We start from the raw sequence: 23,594 nt of genomic DNA, 5'->3' as shown, positions 1-23,594 counted from the left end.
TTAAGGGGACAGCGTCAACCGGCCACAGTAGTATAAGTGACAGGATGAGAGGAAAGTGCCTCAGATTGCAGCAGAAGAGCCCTGTCTGTCCCATTAAGATGTTGGTCTGGAGAGGCTGATGCAGATGGCCTGTTGGTGTCAGGCATGTTTTTTGCAGTGGTGGCAAAAAATTCCCATAACTTCCCCTTCTGCTGGGTTGGTTTTGCAAGACAGGATTGTAAATATGATAGATGAGCTCCCTGGTGGGGAGTAGCTGCTGCTTCATGTCCCCTTTTCAGTAGTTTCATCCAGGAACAGTCTTTAATGGTGCCTGAATATATAGGAATTTCTATATCGCAAGGAAAGTGAATTTGTTTCATGCAGGCTACTGCCAGCTCTGGGGTTCTATGAGGCCTCGTGTGGCCATTGGAAAGGGTATTTTATAGCTGCTAGCAAACCTTGTGAAAGTTTGTTATTTGTCAAAACCATGCCAGCCAAAAATGGAATGATGAAATCCACCCTGAAAAAAAATAGTAATTGCTCAGTCTGCTGCAGGGCTAGGACTTGTGTCTATAGTACAGTTAAAAGTCTCATAAAAGAGTATCTGCTGCAGTTACATCCTGCTCAAGACCCTCTCCTGATGTCCACAACCCTTTCTCTGAAATGGACATGTGCTCAAACTTCAGTCTGGATTCTTAAATCTTTTGAAAACCAAACAGTTGGATCAGCGTGGTTTCAGTCAATTTCCTTTCCAAACCTGTCTCAGTGGTTCAGATTCTGGCTTTTCAGACTAATGTAAATGTACTGCTGGAGCTTGTCTACATTTCAATCACTTCACCGAAGAGCCAAGTCAGGTCAAGCAGGACTATTGTATGTTAATGAGATTTACACTCAGAGCAGCCTTTGTTTAGAGAGAGGTTTTAATAGTCCCAAGGCACCAGGCTGGAATGGCTCTCAGAGGTGCTGTGGAAACCTTTACACTTTAACTAATTCCTTCTCCTCTGCATCTGCCTTTCACTTTAAACAATGATTAAAAAAAAATAAAGTAAGACTGCTTCCTGGAAATTGGTTAGGCATTGTCTATTCACATAAGAATGATGGGAAAATGGAAAACACCTCCTGGAGCAAACAGATAAATTAAACAGTAGTGTTTGAGCAAGTAATGTGCCTGCAGTTTAATTACAGCTGAACAATGGTGCGGATCACTTGATTTCAGCAGCAGACTGACTTCAGTGAGGGCTCTATGGTTTTATATACTCTATTGGCAAGTTCTTCAGGACACAGGCCAGCACAGGAGGATGTGAATGTACAATGCACAGCCTGACATGAAGTGAAATTATAAGGAGGTATTGCAGAGAAAAATCAGGAAAGCAGCTACTTGGCAGGGAATTATAATTATGTAGATCTCACCTCCACCCTCCCCTTCTTCTGTCTTGACTTTTGTTTCCACATAGAATCTTGCCACTTCATTTTTTGAGAGAAAGAAAGGCAAAACATGGCCTCCAACTTCCTTCTGTATTTCAGGGACTAAAGAGTTTTACTTTCTGTGTTTCTTCTAACCCTCACCTTATTTTTGGTGACTCCATATTATCCAAACTCTTGATCTCTCTGTTGCTTTTCCCTGACTGTTCCCCTTGTAAAGATGCTGCAGTCTCACTTACCATAAAGTAAGTTAATAAAGCCAGCCTGCTTGCTTCTGCTTCTGTCATTCCTTCCTTCAGCTCTGGGCTCACTGAATCCACTGTCTGTAAAATTGCCTGGAGTCCCTCTGCTGATCTAGCACAGGCCCTCTCTGAGTATGACTTCTCCTTTTGACATTGCACCAAAGCTTGTCCCAGCTTTTACCAACTCTTTCTTAGATAAAGCCATACCCACTGTAGTCTGCTGTCTTCCTGATTTATGTCATCAGTGTTCAATGCAATCAAGATTTTCTTCTTAAAAAGTCTCATTAGAAAGATTCCTCAATTTCCATTCTACTGCGTAATGTTCTGCAGCTATTCATGCCTATAATATACTTGCTGCTCATGAATGCTTACTGCACAGGCATATTGAAATCTTTAGACCTTTCCCCTTTTGTTTCCTCTGCAGGATCTGATACTTGCAGAATTTTTGCACCCAGATTCTGTTTGATTTAGCAGATGGTATAAAGCCAAGGTTGAATCTCTTTGAGACCTCTGCTCAAACTATAATTTCTGGGACATTTCTGTGTTGTGTTTGAAGTGGCTCAACAACAGAGCTTCTGGTACTTAAATAGTGAAGGGTAAAGAAGAGGCTGGGAGGTAGAATGTGATGTAAATTGTCTTCCTTTCCAAACATAGCCATCCAAATACAAGTGACAGGATGAAGACCCTGCTTTTTATTTCTGTCTACAAAACTGACTGTACAGAATCACAGAATAAGAGACTGGTGGGGGGTGGAAAGGACATGGGGAGATCATCTACTCCAACCCCCTGCTAAAGCGGAGCCACCCAGAGCAGGTTGCTCAGGATTGTGTCTAGGCAGGTTTTGAGAGTCTCTGGAGAAGGAGACTCCACAACCTCTCTGAGCAGCCTGTTCCAGGCCTCCAATACACTCACAAGGAAGAAGTTTTTGCTCATGTTCAGGGGGAACTTCTATTGTTCTAGTCTGAGCCCATTGCCCCTTGCCCTGCCACTGAAAAGAGTCTGGTCCCTGTGGTGAAGGCACATTATGCCCAGATACTGAATCTCGTCCCAGCATGTGGACAAGTTCCCCCTCCTCCAGGAGGAAGACAAAAGCCAAGGCATTAGCCAGGCTTGCACGCACCCAGCGCATGCAGCGCTCGTGCTGACACCAAGTATGGGCATAATTCTTTCTTCACGCTTTCTATAGGCTGAAGCCAGTTGTTTATGAGAGTGCCCATTGGTCAAGCCCAGCCTCGAGGAATCTATAAGTATCACCCCAGTTGGTAAACAAGTTGCCCCCTCATTCACTTTGTCTCTGTGCTTGCTCGAGAGAGTAACTCTCGAGCTACAGCCTTTGCCATTGAGCTTATCCTTGTTATCTTCTGTTATACATGCACGCATACTGGAAGCGTCTGCATAGTGAAGAAGCCCAGAGGGAGGACCTTAGTGACGCCGGAGCTCAGCGTCGCTACAGCCATTCGTACCTACTGGGAGAGCCCACTGTGCCACCGGAGGACTGAACCAACCCCCGAGGGTAAGATCTGCCCAGTTACCGGGGAGAAGGGACTTGATCGATACCGAGTCCACGTATGCCCAGCCCTGCCGTAGCGGGAGAGAAGCCGCTGAGTGCTGCTCTGAGCCCTGTGAATCTCAGGGAAGACTAAAGCATTGTTCGTGCCTATACTGCACCGAACCTGGGACCACTCCGAGAGTCCTGCTGCTCCTTTAAGCTCAGTAAACAAGAATCCGCTGCCTAACACAGCCGCATTCTCTCCTCGAGGCTGTTTGCATCAGCCCCGAGGACCGCTGTGGTTGGGCCGACCCCCGTAGTTTTGCCTGCTGCCACGTCGTCCGAGCCCACCTACCGGCCACCGTCGCCCCACCCTGCCGCGTGAGCCACGGGCCGACCCCGACCAGGACCGATCCCTGTTGTCTGAAGGGAATCGAATATCTTCCACGTGCTTTCCATCCACTAGCACTCAGTTCAAAGTATCCGCGTCTAGCAGAGTAAGCGCTGACGCATAGAAAGATTGTAATATTTCTGTGTATAGCCAGAAGCCGCCCGCGTCCCGCCGATTCGCCATCTAGTGGCCAAGCGGCAGAACTGCACCTTTCATTATATAAATATAGAGATAGTCTGTAACTAGTTCAATTAAGTTATAATCATAACACTAAGCCACTTGTGGAATCTATTTCACGAATGTGCACTAGAACATGTATATAATTTGGTGATTCATCGGTTATTAATAGTTTGATAATTAATAAAAATAATATTTTCATAATTCATATTTCATAGTCATAAATTTAATAACCTCTTCACCACAGTCCCATTCTCTAGACACTCACCCTTTAGATAATGATCATCATTGATGAGATCTCCTCTCAGTCTGCTCTTCTCCAGGTTTAACAGGTTCAGGTATCTCAGCCTTTCCTCACAGAGGAAATGCTCCAGATCATCCCTGCCTGTGAAAGGGCTGTTTCACAGCTTTTAAGCATGTGGAAAATTTGGGCACACTTTTCCTACTAAAAGCTACACTGGGAAGATGGTTATCTGCTTCCAGAAACTGGATTTGCTGTGTTTGAGAAGCTGGGTGAATGGAGAGATGGAGGATGAGGCAGGTTGTTCTTCATTCAGATTTTCTTGCGGTCTACTTATTGTAAAAAACCTCTGTGAAAGTGTGATCAGCAGGGCCTGGTGGAGTCACTGTGGGGGCAGGGAAATCTTAAGACCTTTGGGCTTCTCTAATAATGGGAAGATGATGTTTTTCTGTTGTTGCAAGAAGGGGCCGCTATACGATCAATGTGATCAGCGAAATCCAACTTTATTGAGCATCAGACACATCTTATATACAGTTTACTATAATTATGCCCACTTGGCAACATACTATTGGTTACTCTCTAAAAGGTTACATCATTGTTTTCACAACTCTGTGGAATTCTTCTATTCGGTCTAATTGCTCTCTTTCCCAGATCTCGCCTCCTCCTTATCTTGCTTGCCTCCCTTCTCAGGGGCAGCTGGACTTCAGCATACCAAGCAATCAGCACTTTCTCACATCTCCTACTCCACCACTATATTATCAACAGAGAATTCTTCAAGGCCTGAATTGCACAGGTGTTCCTGGGACCCATGTCCCCTCTTGCTCAGAACAAACCCCAACATTCTGTTGCATAGGAATTGCATCCTTTTTTAGAGAGTAGGGGCTGGGTGGGAGTCTCTTTGTATCTGTCAAGCTCCAAGTCTGTAAACAATCATTTCCACCCAGAAATGGAAATGTCCTCATGGGTTACACAGCCAAAACCCAGCTGCAGTTAGTAGTAGTGTTTATAATGTGCCTCAAAAAATATAAGGCACCAGCTTCAAATTGTGAAGACTTTTGCCCCTGCTGTTACTACTAGAATGCCCTTCAAACCCCCACTCTCTACTGGCTAGAAACATCCTAACTTCCAGCCTACATGTATTCATGGCTGGCCTGTACATACTTACTCTTAACATCATGTTTTAGCATAAATAGATTTTCCCTTTTGTTGGTATTTTCCCTGTGGTGTTTATGTAGAATATAAACAAGCCAAGATACTTAGTTTCCCCTTACAAGACAGCTCCTCCTGCCCTGACCCTTCAGAATTTCTTACTTGAACTTAAATTACCCACAATTTACAACTAATTCAGATGAGCTCTGCTAGGCCCAATATAATAGCAATGGCTCATCTCTGCTAGAATTGCCTGATATTTTAAGGACTTAGTTGCATATAGTGACTCTCAGTTCTTATGGGATGGATTAATAAATCTGGACCTTTCACCTCTGTCACTTCAGCAGCTGCCAAGCTCACAGCAGAAACTCTCAGTGTTAGCCCAGTCCCTGGCCTTGAACTTCATGCTGTTGTGAATTTCATCTCATTTTTCTCACTCCAGCTCTTGAGGTCATCTAGTTCTTCCTGGATGATAGCCTGATCTTTCTTTCTGTTAAGGCTGCCTCTATGAACATCAGTGGGCCTTCTGAAGACATTCTGAAGACTCTCTTAATTTTTTACTGAGGTCATAAATAAAAACTGGATGGGGACTAGGCTCAAGACTGACCCAACAGCCCAGTAGTTGTCTGGGAATATCTTTTCTTTAACCAGCAGCTTCCCCACCTCAGGACTGCTGTAGAAACCCATAGTTTGCCATTTCCCATGTGGTACCTTGCAGGTGCTTCATGCAGCACAGGCTATGGCTGCTCCAATTCCCTCAGCAGTTGTCTTGTCAGAGAAGGTTGTTGGCTTAGTCACAGCTGATCCACTTTTGATGATTTTTAAAACATTTCACTTCCGTTTGCTTTATTACTGCAATACAGCAGCATGAGTAATGGACTCCTTAGTAGGATTTCTGACCAGTACATATTGCACAAGCACTGAACAGAGCTGTTCCCTGCCCCAAGGAATATCTCACAACTTTACTCTTTCTTTGTTTTTCCTAAGGACTTGCAGTGTGTTGAGTTCATAATCAGTCTGTCCCACCTAGTGGTTTCACAGTTCTATTTCATGTCTTTGATATCTCTGGTTTGGTCCAAAGTTGCAGCTCTGGCTCCTACCTCTAACACAGAGTTCATTCACTTATGCATAGTTTGCAAATCTGGAAGACACACATTTAATGTTGATGTAAAACCCCAGCTTTCTAAATATACATGCTGTAATCTAGTGTACACATCACTCAGTTTCAGAGGATTTTAGTTACTGTTAATCTGTGTTCCTGCTTGTTCCCCTTTGTTCCAGTCCTGGAGCCAGCTCACCTCAGACTTTGTCTTTCCCTGCTGGGACAGTCATCCTGTTCCCTCCCTAGTGTTAAGTCAAGAGCTGTTGCACTGACAAAACTTGGAGGTGAAGAGGGAGAGATGTCTAGGAAGACATCACTGGTAGTCACCACTGCCAGCAGAGCTGTGTCTTGGATGATAAAATACTGTGCATGTCTGCCCCTGGGAAAATCTTGCATAGGATCAAGACCATATGTGTTACAATTCCTGTCCTCTCCTGATTTTATTCACTGGTTCTCCAGCCTGGTGACTGAAGACAGTATGCAACCTTAAGCCTAGGGAGAGTTGTTCTTGATGAAAGCTTTAGTAGAGATTTCAGACTAACCTAAGCTGTGTTCTTTGTTTTTCTTTATAGACAGCTGTAGTTTGGCTAACAGTGGTGTTTGGGCTCACACAGTATGTGGCAGATTTCATTTTGTTGTGGAAAATGCAATCCTACATGAAAGAGTCAACTGCAGTTTATGGTAAAAATGTCTCTAATGTGCAGAAACTAGAACACAGGAAGTTCTATTTGAACATGAAGAAAATCTTTCCTTTGAGGCTGTTGGAGCACTGAACCAGGCTGCCCAGAGAGGTTGTGGAGTCTCCTTCTCTCTGGAGACTTTCAAATCCTGCCTGGACACGATCCTGTGCAACTTACTCTGGGTCACCTCACTTTAGCAGAGAGGTTGGACTACATGATTCCCAGAGGTTCCTTTTGCCCCTCACCATCCTGTGATTCTGCAAGGTGGACGGCTCTGATCATGGGAGCAGAACACCCCAAGGTGACTCTTGTCTCTTCAGCCGTTAAAAGGTTCACATCAACGCTTGCAGTTTCAGACTACTGAGAATCAATGACTCATGCTTTTGTGTTGGTTTCTGTTTTAAGCTTTCTTTAACAGATGTAATTTGAAAAGAAAGAAACAAGCAGCACAGGAACACGCACAAGTTTCTCTTAAGGCAGCCCCAGCACTCATCCATAGGCAGGGGACTGATTAATGTGGTTAGTTCTCAGTGCTGTGTGTCTCTGCTTTCGTGACTTTCCTGATGCCAGCATGTGGCATTAGACTTGTGATAATGACTGGAAGGAAGAAGCATTTATTCTTGCATGGTGGGGGGCTTTTCAGTAATGCAGACAAAGGCATAACAAGATCCAGCAACTGAAAGCTGGGCAAATTCAACCTTGAAATAAGCCACAGTTTCCTAGCTGCAAGGAAAATGAAAGCGTGGAACAGCTTGTGAGAGGAAATGGCAGAGTTGCCACCACTTGGAGTTTAGGCAAGGTTTGCTGTTTCTCTGAAAAAGGTTTCTTTAATCTAGCACTTTGGAAGACTTCCATGATTTGTTTGTGCAGGAGGTCAGTTGAAAGCAGTGCTGTCTGGTCTTGGTGGGTGAATTGGCTGCAATGTGATGAGGGCTGTGAGATGAAGCAGCAGCTCAGAGAAGATAAAAAGGAATGTCTGTTGTACTGTCTTTTTGACTGTTCATAATTAAAATATTGCTATTTACCAACTTTGTGGTTAATGCCTGCATAAATGTACCTCAAAGTATTTCAGTGGCAGAAGAGGACTTTGATTCTAGGCAGCATTCTGGTTTTTAAGCATCTTTGTCTTGACAGTGTTTGTCATTTTGCCATATATTCTTCATCAGAGCTCATTTTGTATTGATCCTGCTCTGAAAGGTGGTAGGAATGGAAAGTGCCTTTGACCACTGCAAAGTGCAGCACAGCACACTTCTGCAACTGTTCCTATTTTTAGGTCCCAGGGGAGATCTGAAGCAATGATTATATTTTCATTATCTTAGCCTTCAACAAAAGTCTGTATTCAAATTGTGTGCTTTAAAGTTCTTTAACTTTTCCCAGAGAGAAAGCAATCTGAACTGCTCCATGAGATTTTGGGTTCTAAGATTCACAATGTCTGAAAGCATGTAAAATTATAGGGGGTTTGAATGCAGTCTTAAAATGTCTGTGGTTTTCCAACCCAATCATCTATCCAGCTGTTTGAATTCAAGGAGGTGCTCTCAAAATGTTCCTGCAGCTTTAGTAGTGGTAAGTATGTCAGAAGTTATTATAAGTTACAGTATCACAGTATCACTTAGGTTGGAAAGGACCTCGAGGATCATCGAGTCCAACCTGACACCGCAGACCCCATGACTAGACCATGGCACCAAGTGCCACGTCCAATCTCCCCTTGAACGCCTCCAGGGTCGATGACTCAACCACCTCCCTGGGCAACCCATTCCAATGCCGAATGACTCGCTCGGTGAAGAACTTCCTCCTCACCTCGAGTCTGAACCTCCCCTGGCGCAGCTTGAGACTGTGTCCCCTTGTTCTGGTGCTGGTTGCCTGGGAGAAGAGGCCAACTCCCTCCTGGCTACAACCACCCTTCAGGTAGCTGTAGAGGGCAATAAGGTCACCCCTGAGCCTCCTCTTCTCCAGGCTAAACAATCCCAGCTCCCTCAGCCTCTCCTCATAGGGCTTGTGTTCAAGGCCTCTCACCAGCCTTGTTGCCCTTCTCTGGACACGCTCAAGTGTCTCAATGTCCTTCTTAAACTGAGGAGCCCAGAACTGGACACAGTTGCTGAACTTCGCTGCCATTGAAGACAGCAGAAAAGCCTTCTCAGTGCTTTGATGGCAAAAGGATTAGGCCAGCAGCAAGTACTTTTTGAGGTCAGGTTCAGTAGCTTCTCTGTTCACAAGGATTAGAGTTTTTCAGTGGTAGAGTGATCACCTACATAACCACAATTTACAGCTGATCAGAGTTCTCAACAATAAAGTTTTGGTACCTGAAATTTCTTGAGAAGTGGCAGGATTTCAGTTGATCTGCTCCATCCTACTTCTGGTTTGGATCCTGTTGAAAATTCACTAGATGGTCTTTGGTAAGGAATTCAGTGTTTCTTTGACTCAGATGTACCATCTGCAAAATGGGAATGCTTTTCTAAAATCAGTTTCTCTTCCTGCTTTTCATGCTTGGGAGCATCTGGCAAGCTGAAGTGAGCTGGCATTGCCAGGCTTTGCTGGCTTTGCTCCATGGAAGCACTACAGTAGATGGCTGAAGTTTCAAGAGAAGTTCTTTATCTGGATGAGCTCTTCTTGATATATGGCTTCAAATGCAGGTGCCATGTGTTTAAAGGTGAAAGGGAATGGAGTTCAGATGAAGATCATCTTGTAGAGGCTCTTTCTACATGAGGTGGATTGCTGGTACAACTGTAGTGAAAAAGAGACAAGTAGATTCTGTCACTTTAGAATCATAGATGCAGGAGTTTGGGAAGATCACTGGCTCTCAGGACAGAATGAATCCTCCTTGATTTAGGAGTCTACTATGGTGCTATTTGTCTGGGTCAGAGAATCATAGAATCATTTAGGTTGGAAAATACCTTTAAGGACATGGAGTCCAACCATTAAGACAACACTGCTGAGTCCAACACTAAACTGTGTCCCTCAGCACCATATCTACACAGAGAATCATATAATCATAGAATTGTTAGTGTTGGAAGGGACCTCAAGGATCATCTAGTTCCAACCCCCCTGCCATGAGCAGGGATACCTCACACTAGATCAGGTTGCTCAGAACCACATCCACCCTGGCCTTAAAAACCTCCAGGGATGGGGCTTCTACCTCCTCCCTGGGCAGCAGGTTCCAGTGTCTCACCACCCTCATGGTATCATAGTATCATAGTATCATTCAGGGTCAGAAGGGACCACAAGGATCATCCAGTTCCAATGCCCCTGCCATGGGCAGGGACACCCCACACTAGATCAGGCTGCCCAGAGCCTCATCCAGCCTGGTCTTAAACACCTCCAGGGACAGGGCCTCGACCACCTCCCTGGACAACACATTCCAGGGTTTCACCACTCTCATGGTGAAGAACCTCCTCCTCACATCCAGCCTGAATCTCCCCACCTCCAGCTTCATTCCATTCCCCCTAGTCCTATCACTACCTGAGATCCTGAGAAGTCCTTCCCCAGCCTTCCTGTAGGCCCCCTTCAGATACTGGAAGGCCACAATTAGGTCACCTCGGAGCCTTCTCTTCTGCAGACTGAACAGCCCCAACTCCTTCAGTCTGTCCTCATAGGAGAGGTGCTCCAGCCCTCTGATCATCCTTGTGGCCCTTCTCTGGACACGCTCCAGCACCTCCACATCCCTCTTGTAATAGGGGCTCCAGAACTGGACACAGTACTCCAGGTGGGGTCTCACCAGGGCTGAGTAGAGGGGGAGGATCACCTCCCTCGACCTGCTAGCCACACTTCTCCTGATGCAGCCCAGGATCTGATTGGCTTTGCGGGCTGCAAGTGCACACTGAGAGCTCATGTTGAGCTTCTTGTCCACCAGCACCCCCAAGTCTCTCTCCTCAGGGCTGCTTGAAGAATTTCTTCCTAACATCCAAACTGAATCTACCAATTTCCGGTTTTGATCCATTCCCCCTAGTCCTATCACTACCTGGCACCCTAAAAAGTTCCTCATCACCTTTCTTGTAGGCCCCCTTCAGGTACTGGAAGGCCACAATAAGGTCTCTTCAGAGCCTTCTCTTCTCCAGCCTGAACATCCCCAACTCTCTCAGTCTGTCTTCATAGGAGAGGTGCTCCAGCCCTCTGATCATCCTCGTGACCCTTCTCTGGACACACTCCAGCATGTCCAGATCCTTCCTGTAATAGGGGCTCCAGAACTGCACACAGTATTCCAGGTGGGGTCTCACCAGAGTGGAAGGGGAGAATCACCTCCCTCGACCTGCTGGCTATGTTTCTCTTGATGCAGCCCAGGATGTGATCGGCTTTCTGGGCTGCAAGTGCACACTGCTGGCTCATGTTGAGCTTCTCATCCACCAGCAACCCCAAGTCCTTTTCTTCAGGGCTGCTCTCAAGCCAGTCACTGCCGTCTTTTAAATCCCTGCAGGGATGGTGACTCCACCACTTGCCTGGGTAGCCTGTTACAGTATAACAGTATCACAGTATAACTAAGGTTGGAAGAGTAGTGATAGGACTAGGTAGTGATAGGACTAGGGGGAATGGAATGAAGCTGGAGGTGGGGAGATTGAGGCTAGATGTGAGGAGGAGGTTCTTCACCATGACAGTGGTGAAGCCCTGGAATGGGTTGTCCAGGGAGGTGGTCGAGGCCCCGTCCCTGGAGGTGTTTAAGACCAGGCTGGATGAGGCTCTGGGCAGCCTCATCTAGTGTGGGGTGTCCCTGCCCATGGCAGGGGGGTTGGAACTAGATGATCCTTGCGGCCCCTTCCAACCCTGAATGATACTATGATACTATGAGTATAACTAAGGTTGGAGTGGCTGAATTTAAAAGGGTCAGCTGCGGCTTGCGGGGGCTCTGTTCGGCAGGCAGCCCTCTCGGGACAGCACCAAGACCCCTCAGATTAGGAAGGATGTTGACTTGCTGGAACGAGTCCAGAGAAGAGCAACAAGGTTGGTGAGGGGTTTGGAACACAAGCCCTATGAGGAAAGACTGAGGGAGCTGGGGTTGCTCAGCCTGGAGAAGAGGAGACTCAGGGGTGACCTTATCACTCTCTACAACTACCTGAAGGGAGGTTGTAGACAGGCGGATGATGGTCTCTTCTCCCAGGCAGCCAGTAGCAGAACAAGAGGACACAGTCTTAGGCTGCACCAGGGGAGGTTCAGGTTGGATGTTAGGAAGAAGTTCTATACAGAAAGAGTTATTGCCCATTGGAATGGGCAGCCCAGGGAGGTGGTGAAGTCGCTGTCATTGAAGGTGTTCAGGAGGAGACTTGATGGGGTGCTTGGTGCCATGGTTTAGTTGTTTAGGTGGATTGGATTGGTTGATGGGTTGGACACGATGATCTTGAAGGTCACTTCCAACCTGGTTTGGTTTATTCCAAATAAATAAAGGTTGGTTTATTCTAAATAAAGACCAGCAACTGCTGGGGACCAGCCGCTGCTCTCCTTTTCGGGCTGCGGGAATCACCAACGCTGCGGAGGTTTGCCGCGAGGAAGGAGCAGCCGTCCTTTCGCGTGGTCAGACTCGTGATCCCAGCGGCGGGAGCGGCTGAATTTAAAAGGGTCAGCTGCGGCTCGCGGGGGCTCTCTTCGTAGGGCAGCCCGTATTCTCTTGTACTCTCTCGTACTCTCACGTGCTGCCCCACTTTTTCTAAATTTTTTGTTTGTTTGTTTGTTTGTTTTTGTGCAGTAGGTGCTGTGGCCAGGGACAGGCATGGTTGTAACTCGCAGCAAAATCAACCTAAAAAAATCAGTGTCGACCCAGACTGAGGTAGAACACAAGCAGGTAGCTGTCCAGGTATCTGGCTGTAGAGAATGCTGGAGCCTGGCTCTTGTGGGGCAACTCTTGTATAAGGTGTGAGCAGATTGACTATCTGCTTAATATGGTGGCCAGACTGAAGGATGAGGTTGCTAGCCTTAGAAATATAAGGGAATGTAGGAAAGAGATGAACCAGAGGAGGAAAGAGTTGAATTGGAGTAAGCAGGCTCTGCAGGCTCCCCAAGCAGAGGCTGGTTACTCAAAAAGCAGAGGGGAATGGACGCAGGTTCCTCTCAAAAGATGCAAAGTTAAACCTCCTTGCCTCCCCTCACCTTCCCCGCTGCTCTTGGAAAACAGGTATGGAGCACTGGAGATCAAGGGGGAGGTGGTCCTGATGCCGGAGGACACACCATCTGGGGTTCTCCCTGAGGTTAAACAGCCTGAGGTTAAACAGCCTAAGGTTAAACAGCCTAAGGCAGAGCAGCCTAAGGTTAAACAGCCTTCCCCTGGCATCAGGACCTGTTCCCTCAATAAAAAGAGGAGGGTTATTGTTATCGGTGGTTCCCTTCTGAGGGGAACGGAGGGCCCTATATGTTGGCCTGACCCATCTCATAGGGAACTCTGTTGTCTGCCAGGAGCCCAAGTTAATGATGTTACCAGTAGACTGCCTACACTGGTGCAGCCCTCTGACTACTACCCTTTACTAGTTATGCAGTTAGGGAATGATGATGTTGCAACCAGAACTCCCAGGGCTATCAAAAATGACTTCAGGGCCCTGGGAGACCTGGTTGAGGGGTCAGGTTAACAAGTGGCTTAGAGGCTGGTGCAGTCAAAAGAATTTTGGGGTTTTTGATCTTGGGAAACTTTCCACTGCACCAGGCCAGCTGGCAACAGATGGAGTACATCTGTCCCAGAGAAGGGGAAAGGTCACAGTATATGAGAAAGGTCTGTCCCTTAAAGGAAAAAAGATCCTGGGAAGGGAATTGGCAGGTCTCATCCACAGGGCTTTAAACTAGTTTCAAAGGGGGAAGGGGCTGAAAATAGTCCCCTCAGCCAAGAGTCTGGGGGCGATAAGCTAGAGTCAGAGGTGAAACCAGCAGCCCAGCTGAAGTGCATGTACACTAATGCACAAAGCATGGGTAACAAACAAGAGGAGCTGGAAGCCTTGTTGCAGCAGGAAAGTTATGATATAGTTGCCATCACAGAGACATGGTGGGAAGACTCACATGACTGGAGCACTGCAATTGACGGCTACAGGCTCTTCAGGAGAGACAGGCAAGGAAGAAGGGGTGGAGGGGTGGCCCTGTACATCAGGGAGGCACTAGATGCCATTGAGATGGATATTAGGGAAGATCGGGTTGAGTGCTTGTGCATAAGAATTAGAGGGAAGACCAGCAGGGCAGACACCCTGGTTGGAGTCTGTTATAGACCACCCAACCAGGAGGAAGATGTTGACGAAGCATTCTATAGGCAGCTTAGGGCTGTCTCAAGATCTCCGGACCTTGTTCTCATGGGCGACTTCAACCTGCCTGACATCTGCTGGGATCTCAACACAGCAGAGAGGAGACAGTCTAGGAGGTTCTTAGAATGCATGGAGGACAGCTTCTTATCCCAGGTGCTGCGAGAGCCTACCAGGGGCAAGGCTATGCTTGACCTCCTCTTCACCAACAGGGAAGGTCTGGGGGGTGATGCGGTGGTCGGAGGGTGTTTGGGGTCCAGTGACCACAAGACATTTGAATTTTCAGTTTTTGGTCAAGCTAAGAGGGGTAGCAAGAAGACCTCCACTCTGGACTTCCGGAGGACAGACTTCAGGTTACTCAAGGAACTAATTCAGAGAGTTCCTTGGGATAAAGCCCTTAATAATAAAGGGGTCCAGGAGAGATGGACCTACTTCAAGGAAGAATTGTTGAAGGCTCAGGGACAGGCTGTGCCAATGTGCCGGAAGATGAGCCGCCGGGGCAGACGGACAGCCCGGATAGTTAATGAACTTTTAATGGAACTAAGGGAAAAAAAGACGGTGTATCACCTTTGGAAGACAGTGGAGGCAACCCACGGAATGTTTATTCTAAAGACCTCGAGGATCATCGAGTCCAGCCTATCAACACAGACCCCATGACTAGACCATGGCACCAAGTGCCACATCCAATCTCCTCTTGAACACCTCCAGGGACGGTGACTCCACCACCTCCCTGGGGACCCCATTCCAATGATGAACGACTTGCTCGGTGAAGAACTTTCTCCTCACCTCAAGTCTAAACCTCTCCAGCGCAGCTTGAGACTGTGTCCCCTTGTTCTGGTGCTGGTTGCCTGGGAGATGAGACCAACCCCTTCCCGGCTACAACCACCTTTCAGGTAGTTGTAGAGGGCAATGCGGTCACCACTGAGCTCAGCTCCCTCAGCCTTTCCTCGTAGGGCTTGTGTTCAAGGCCTCTCACCAGCCTTGTTGCCCTTCTCTGGACATGTTCAAGTGTTTCGATCTCCTTAAACTGAGGGGCCCAGAACGGGACATAGTACTCAAGGTGCGGCCAACCAAAGCAGAGTACAGGGGCACAATGACTTCCCTGCTCCTGCTGGCCACACTATTCCTAAGGCAGGCCAGGATGCCATTGGCCCTCTTGGCCACCTGGGCACACTGCTGGCTCATATTCAGGTGGCTGTCGATCAGCACACCCAGGTCCCTCTCTGTTTGGGAGCTCTCCAGCCACTCCGACCCCAGCCTATAGCTCTGCATGGGATTGCCGTAGCCAAAGTGCAGCATTCGGCACTTGGACTTGTTAAATGCCATCCCATTGGATTCTGCCCATCTGTCCAGTCGGTTGAGGTCCCTCTGCAGAGCCTTTCTACACTCTAACTGACTAACATCTGCTCCTAACTTTGTGTCATCTGCAAACTTGCTGATGACTGACTTGACCCCCTCATCCAGATCATCAATGAAGATGTTGAAGAGGATGGGGCCCAGCACTGATCCCTGGGGGATGCCACTGGTGACTGGCCGCCAGCTGGATGTGGCACCATTCACCACCACTCTCAGGGCTTGGCCCTCCAGCCACTTCCTAACCCAGTACAGAGTGTTGTGGTCCAAGCCACGAGCTGACAGCTTAGACAGCAGTTTGCTGTGGGGGATGGTGTCAAAGGCCTTGCTGAAGTCCAGGTAGACCACATCCACAGGCCTCCCCACGTCCACCAGACGGGTCACCTGATCGTAGAAGGAGATCAGGTTGGAGAGGCAGGACCTGCCCTTCCTAAATCCATGTTGGCTGGACCTGAGCCCTTGGCCGTCCTTAAGGTGCTCAGTTATTTCCGCCAGGATAATATGCTCCATCACTTTCCCTGGCACTGAGGTCAGGCTGACTGGCCTGTAGCTTCCAGGTTCCTCCATCCAACCTTTCTTATGGATGGAGACCATGTTGGCCAGTTTTCAGTCACCTGGGACCTCACTGGTGAGCCAGGACTGGAGGAAAATGATGGAGAGCGGCTTGGCCAGCTCATCTGCCAGCTCTCTCAGCACCCTTGGATGGATCCCATCCGGTCCCATGGACTTGTGAGTGTCCAAGTGGCTCAGCAGGTCCCAAACTAATTCCTCATGTATTACCGGGGCACTACACTGCTCCCCGACCCCATCGCCCAGCTCAGGAGGCCACTCGTCCTGAACTCCTCCTGCCTTGCTGTTAAAAATTGAGGCAAAGAAGGTGTTCAGGACCTCAGCCTTTTCCTCATCTTCAGTCACAGAGTTCCCCTCCAGGTCCAATAAGGGGTGGAGGTTCTTCCTGCCGTTCTCCTTATTGTTAATATATTTGTAAAAATGCTTTTTATTGTCTTTGACAGAGGTGTCCCGCTTCAGTTCCAACTGGGCCTTTGCCTCCCTAATTTTATTCCTACATAATCTAACAACTTCCTTGAACATACCTCAAGAAGCCTTCCCGTCCTTCCAGAGGTGATACAGCCTCTTTTTCCACCTTAAATCCTCCAGGAGCTGCTTGCTCATCCAGGCCGGTCGCGTTCCCCGCCGGCTTGTCTTTCGGCACGTGGGAACTGCCAGTTCCTGTGCCTTCAAGAGCTCCTGTTTGAAGTAGGTCCAACCCTCCTGGACCCCTTGGTTCATGAGGGCTGGTACCCAGGGGACTTTACAAATAAGTTTCTTAAACAGGCTGAAGTTCACCCTCCGGAAGTCCAAGGTGAAGGTTCTGTTGGTAGTCCTCCCTATCTCCCTGCATATTGAAAACTTCACTATCTGTCTTAGTTTTGGAAGGGTAAGGCCAAAAATACTCCTCCCTCCCCCCTGTAAAGTAAAGGGAAGGAAAAATTGAAGGGAAAGGAAAAAAAACCTCACAGCTGAATTAGCAAAGCAATGGGTGCTGTATATTTACAAGAGCAATACAGGATATGCAGGGGAATTTACAGAATTTACAATATTTGCAATATATACAAAGATATACAATAAAGTAGCACAGAAATGAGAGTTCCCCCCCTCTGCTGAGGGGGTTCCCCACCTCTGCTCCCCCTTCTCTCCCCCTTTCCCCAGAGAGGGTTAGAAAGGAGAGAAAAGAGAAAAAAATTAGAAGCAGTTATGTGTTTATTGGAAAGCGGTTAATACATGCCTTGCAGCTTATCAGTTTCAAGGTCAAGCCTTTGCCAAAAGCCCGGAAACAGCGAGCTGCTGCCGAGGGAGCGGAAGATAGACTGACCAGAAAAGTGCAGGAATTCCCAGGAAACTCTGCTGCACTCCCAGTTCAGAAGGTGCTTCTTCCCAATCCACCAATGAAATTAGTTTAGATCCATCCTTTCGTTTACAAACATCCGACCACCATATTCCCTTTCTTAAGGGGACAGCCTCAAACGGTCACACTATCTCATGGTCACTGCACCCTAGGCAGCCTCCCATGATCACGTCTCCCACCAGCCCTTCCCTATTGGAGAACAGCAGGTCAAGCAGAGCCTATCCCCTGGTAGGCTCGCTTAACAGCTGTGTCAGGAAGCAGTCCTCCATTTGTTCCAGGAATCTTCTGGACTGCCTCCTCTCTGCTGAATTAAGTTCCCAGCAGATATCTGGCAGTGCTACTTGTATTTTAGGCATTGCTTGTCTTTCCAACTGAAAAGTCCTCCCATCCCATCTCTTTGAGTCACCTGCAGGGTTTCACCATCGCCACAGTGCACACTTCATGTATCCTTGCCTTCAAGTCCACAGTGAGTAACAGCAGTGTGTTTGGATGGGAGTGATACACAGAAACTGCCTGTGCTGCTCACCCATGCACTGGGAAGGTACCTGTTTACCTAGGACTAAATCCTGACTGAAGTGATGGACAGGACTCCAGTGTATTGTCAGCTAGAACTTGCCTTAATTTTCCCCAACAGTGCTGTCAATCTCTGGAGCAGGCTGCCCAGGGAAGTGATGCAGTCATCATCTCTGGATGAATTTGAAATCTGTGTAGATGTGATGTTGAGGGACATGGTTTAGTGGTGGACTTGGCAGTGCTAGGTTGTTGGATGTGATGATCATAAAAGTCTCTTCCAACCAAAACAATTCTGTGCTTCTGACTGTGATTCCGTGAAAAAGGGAATGGTATCTTGTGCTCACAAGTGGTGTTTTCTGCAGCATTCCTTTGGAAACATGGCTGGGAGAGGTGCTTCCCAGCTGGCCAACTTCCACAGGTCTCAGCAGGTGCAGTGCTGCCCACTCCACATGCACCGCCAACACCCTCAGTGCTGAGGATCTTGGGAGGCTGCCATTGAATTAAAAGTTGTAGCCAAGACTAGATTTTATTTCTTTCAGAGAAGAACTATATAAAAGGTAGTGGAAGGGTTTCTCTGCAGGCTTGTAAGGAAAAGTGTCAATGTTTTTAAGCTCAAACCCTTTTCTTCCAGCTATTCTGCAGCCAGAATGCCACAGCACTAAGGAACTGAAAGGAAACTAGCTCTGTTACCCACTGACAGAACAAACATAATAAATAATGACTAACTACATTATTAGTTTTGCTACTAAAAATTACTATTAAAGTCTTTTTAAGTTAGGTTTGTCTTTAATTATATATTGTGAGACTTTTCCTGGTTACTGAAAACCTTGTGCTGCTCTGACAACAATGTGAAAGTCAGTAGGTTTAAGAGCTGGAAGGAGGGCTGAGTAGGTAAGAGGAGTGCTCTGCCACTGTATTAGTGTGTTTGTGTTTACAGTTCATTGGTCCATGTTTTAAAATGCCATGCTGCCAATTTAAATCACAGTTGGATTCATACAAATGTTGAGATTATCACTTGCTGAATAAAATCCTTCTTTTCCTTTAGCTTGCAGATTCGCTTGTGCCCTTGGAGATTAAGCCTGGTATTTCCTTAGCAACAGTTTCTGCTGTGTTGCATACTGAAGACAACAAGCATGTGCTGCAGGTACAATATAATGGAAAAAGGAGAAAGATATCCTTCTGCTGGGTTTCCTGCCATCTGGGACCCCAGCTGTTCTCATGAGGCAACCCCTCCAGCAACTCTTGTCCCCACCAGAGCAGAGAGTCCTTGTTAGATGCTTTGTCCTGCTATGTGTGAGTAAGGAATTACACTTAAAGCAGAGAGTGGGATGCAAATAAATCTCTCTACTTTCTTTTTCTTGGTTGTGTGCCTGGCTAAGATAAAAGGGGAAGTGAGATTATTTCTGAAGAGAGGCCACAAATCATACTGCTGTCTTCCATAAGCCATACAGCAGGATCAGCATCAGCCAGCCTCTCGTGGACTTACAACTGAGGGTCAGGAGAGAGAGATGACCGAAGACATTTGGCAAGTCTTGTTCCCCAGGAAGTGGATTGTGAATCCTTGTACAAAGTAAAAGTGTACACTGTCTCCCTATCACCTCCTTCAGGCTGACACTGCAGGGAATACAGTAAAGCCACACCTGGCATGATGCTGCCTCTCCTGCTGGGGAGCAAACTGAGCTGGGCTCACTACACTTGAGAAGACAGCCCAGTACAGTATTGTCTTTAATGCAGGCACATGAAGATTGGTTAAGGATCTCTATCACCTAAATCACAGCAGACAGGCTGCCTGACTCCTTCTAAGTCAGTTTCCTAGAAACACTGGGCAACACTGAAAAAATGCTAGTATTGCAATGTAGTTGGTCTGAGGCTGCTTCCTCCTTTGTGTTGTTCATTTACTCTCTATTCTGATTCCTGATGCCAAATAAACTTAGACTTAGGATTAAAATGCCAGAGCCCTCATAAATGGATGGAAGTAGGACAGCATGGTTTAGTTGTTTAGGTGGGTTGGATTGGTTGATGGGTTGGACACGATGATCTTGAAGGTCTCTTCCAACCTGGTGGTGGTTGTTGTTGTTATTATTATTATTATTATTATTATTATTATTATTATTATTATTATTATTATTGTTATTATTATCTGTCAGTACTGTCTGAGCCTGGGACCTCTGGGAGTTACAGAAGCTGTCTGTAGACAAGCCCCAAAGCCTCAGTCCATGAACACAGACCCATGTGAGTGGTTCATGCACAAATAGCATAGTGCATGCACACAGGCCCACCAACTAAAGGGAAAATGGTGGTATTTTAAAAGAGACTTAAGTGCATCCCTGGAGCCTGGGCAGGTGGCATTTCCCTCTCAAGGATCAAAAACACTGTGGAAAGAAACACAGGGACATCCCATCAGCAGGTTCAGACATGGTGCTACATGATGGGAAAGACACAGAGATGAGAAGAGCCCAGTCTGTCACCTGGAGTATGCAGGATGTTACAAGACAGATTCCCTGTGTGTGGTGCAGACACATCACTGGCAAATGGTCTTGTCAAAAGTTTGGAGACATTTCCCAGCACCTCCTTCCCAGGGACCAAGTTACTGCTTCGCTGGGAAAGACCAGTGCTGATGCTTCCCCAACCTAACTAACTTGGCACAGTTAACATCTTGCACTACAATCCCCTCACTGCTCTTGATAGGAACCTGTTTTTCACATCCATGAGCTGCTCTTTCAGAAGTGTTCAGTTAAGCTCACCTCTTCCCCACAAGCACAGCAATTCATGGTGCTTGGTTAGCTACTGCTGCTGCCTGCTAGTGGAGAAGGCTCTCAGGGATGAGTTAAGGCAAATCACTTTCTGAAGCAGTGCAAAATTATACCCAGATCACACCCCAGTGATTTTTAAGGCACTGCAGCATCTCTCACACCTCCCTGTCTATCCAAGTTCTTCCTAAAGACTCACTTTTCTGGGGCCAGGAAGAAATGAATTGCCCATTTTTGTCATTCCCCGAGCAGTTCCTTGCTTTGACTTTGCCTGTTTCTCAACATGTGGCATCTTTCAGAGTGTGATTGTCAAGACATGATTCCTAGGAAATATTACAGAGTGCTTCAATGCTAAAATAGAAAGCTTCAGTCTGGAGTTGAGTCAGACAGGCCTTTTAAGATGATGGAAATTTGAACAGAACTGAATTTGACAGAAACTTGAAGATGATGGAGATTTGAGCTAAAGCTGCTAATTTATCTCTCTAAACAGTGGTTTGTGTGTGTGCAGAACTGTAGTGGAGCCTGAGGTTGGGTTTCTTCTCTCCCCTTCAGCACTGCAAAGTTCCCCTTAAGCCTCAGAAAACAGTACTCTTTCCCTGTCTTGTGTATTTGATATCCCAACTAAATTATGGTCAGCTGATGTGGTTCACTGCATTACTGTGCACATTCTCATCCATTAGCTCCCTCCAAAACCTCCACAGCCCACTGCTGGCAAGAAGAGAAAGCGAGTGAGTGATGATATTCCAGAGTGTAAACCTCTGAAGTCACTGCTGAGTAGCTCCATTCCTGTGGACCAGTTTGTGCAGACTCTCGAGAAGGTAATAAGTCTTTGGTGGCAAGTGAGGTTCCAGTGGGTTTGTACTCATCTCAGAAATGTGCTGCTTTGCCAGCAGAGAGAGAGGAACTAAATAATTTTAGTGTGGCTTGAAATGGAAAGGAGATGACAAGCTCACAGAGTACTTCAGTGGGAGTGTGTGTCCCTGCACTGAGTATGGGGGGAATACAGTCCTCTTGAGTCATGTCCTGATATGACTCCAAGTCAGGCCAAGTGCAAGGTCCTGCACCTGGGTCAAAGCTATCTTCAGTATAGGGCAGATGATAGGATGGGGAGCAGCCCTGCAGAGAAGGACTTGAGGTAGTGGTGGATGACAAGCTGGACATGAGCCAACAATATGTGCTTGCAGCCCAGAAACCAAATATATCCTCATCTGCACCCAAAGCAGCATGGCCAGAAGATTGAGTAAGGAGATTCTGCCCCTCTACTCCACTCTGCTGCCACCCCACCTGCAGTGCTGGGCAGCTCTGGGGCCCTCAGCACAGGAGAGACAAGGACCTGTTGGAGCAGGTCTAGAGGAAGCCACAGAAATGATCAAAGGGCTGGAACCCCTCTGCTGTGAGGACACACTGAGAGAGTTGGTGTTGTTCAGCCTCAGGAAGAGCAGGCTCCAGGGAGACCTCCTTATGGCCTTTCAGTACTTAAAGGGGCTCCATCAGAAAGGTGGGGACAGACCTTTTTTTCAGGACCTGTTGTGACATGCTTTTAAACTAGAAGAAGGGAGTTTCAGACTGGATATAAGCAAGAAATTAATCAGTTGATTTCCAATAAATTTGAACAACAGGTCTCAAAAGTATTCTTGCAAGTTTCTCCACTGATGGAGAAGCTTTCTGGGAAGCTGCAGGACAGGGGGCTTGGTGGCTGATCTTGCAGGCAGATGTGGAACCCTGTTCTTGCCTGCATGACTCCTTGGATAAAATTAGCAGGAAAAAGGGCAGGATTGTCGAGGACTTTTGCCCAGAGGTTCAATAACTCCCCATTATCATCTTCTTTGAGTAATATCCACAGATGGTCATTTCTGTGGTTAAAGGAGGCATTTGTCCTCTTTGTCTCTCCAGATTCTGCAGCTGCAGTGACCTGGTGTAGTGGAAAGTGTTGACCTTAGCTGCCTTGTTCTATACTCTATCCATCCATATAGTGAGGGTCATCTTTAGCTTGGCCTGTGCATGTTTCCTCTGCAAACCTCAGAGATCTAGTGTATCTGCCATGGCATTCACATTTTGTGGCCATTCTCATGTCTCCTCCCTGCTGTGCCCTTGTCTTTCATCTCTGCTTGTTTTCCTGGCCTGTAGTAATTTCTCTCTCTTTTACTCCCTCTCCAACGCTACATCTAGCATGGTTTCAGTGACGTGAAGGTAGAGGACACAGCCAAGGGCCACATCGTGCTCCTCCAGGAGGCAGAAACCCTCATCCAGATAGAGGAGGACTCCACCCACATCATCTGTGACAATGATGAACCTTTGAGAGTGAAACTGTGTGACCTGGTTCTCAAATTTCTGCAGAAATTTTAGCTGGTGGACGTCATGCAAGGAGAGGCCCCAGAGAACCAGTGCTAAGAGCTTGCCAGACCCCAGGGAGAGAGAACCCTTCTTGATTCAGAGAGACCAGAAACCACCTTCCCCTTCATGGAGAAGCAAGGAAGTATTTTTTTTCATCAATCTATTTTTGAAATTGTATTGTTAAACAGTTTTGGAATACTTTGGAGAAGATTCCTGTTTTGTACAGTTAGGAGCTGGAATCTTACAGGAGATCTGAAGCACAGAGTAAATAAGCAGAGTGTATATTTACACAGGCAGGGTGCTCTGTGTGTGCACAGCCATTGCTCTGTGTGACCCTCTCAGCAGTGAATGCCCTAGTCTTTCACCTGAGAAAAGTCTGTAGGAATATTGAAACAACAGCCTTAGATATTAGGAGATTCATTTTTCTCCCCACTACTTCTTCCTGGTCACCAGATCCAATTTTCTCTCTGTCCTCCATCTACGTCATTGTGTATATTTCAGTGACACAAAGAAGAAGGAGAAAGCTGGTAATGCAGAGATGGTAAAAACAGAAAAAGGAAGCTCTGCTGGGTAGGTAGAACAGCTTCAGAGGGCCAGAAGCCTGGCCATTCCCTGCAAAAGCAGAGCCATTTGGAAAAAACCCTATGTGCTTTAGTGATGTGAGGTGTTC

At 47.0% G+C, this 23,594-nt stretch overlaps 1 protein-coding gene across 1 annotated transcript in view; it reads left to right on the top strand.

Moving 5' to 3' along the window:
- LOC137443449 (integrator complex subunit 9) overlaps positions 1-23,220 on the top strand; it is a 29,121-nt gene extending 5,901 nt beyond the window's left edge. The window contains exons 3-5 of the mRNA XM_068143187.1: positions 18,886-18,984; positions 21,271-21,408; positions 22,760-23,220. Coding sequence (XP_067999288.1) covers positions 18,886-18,984; positions 21,271-21,408; positions 22,760-22,936 — 414 coding nt within the window. The 3' untranslated portion in view covers positions 22,937-23,220. The remainder of the gene's footprint in view (positions 1-18,885; positions 18,985-21,270; positions 21,409-22,759) is intronic.
- Positions 23,221-23,594: the final 374 nt, after the last annotated feature.

Source organism: Melanerpes formicivorus, unplaced genomic scaffold (assembly GCF_026170545.1).
Source record: "Melanerpes formicivorus ecotype bairdi unplaced genomic scaffold, bMelFor1.0.p_v2 SCAF_9, whole genome shotgun sequence".
NCBI lineage: Eukaryota > Metazoa > Chordata > Aves > Piciformes > Picidae > Melanerpes > Melanerpes formicivorus.
Note: the sequence above shows the minus strand (reverse complement) of the source record. Positions and strands in the feature narration are given on the sequence as shown.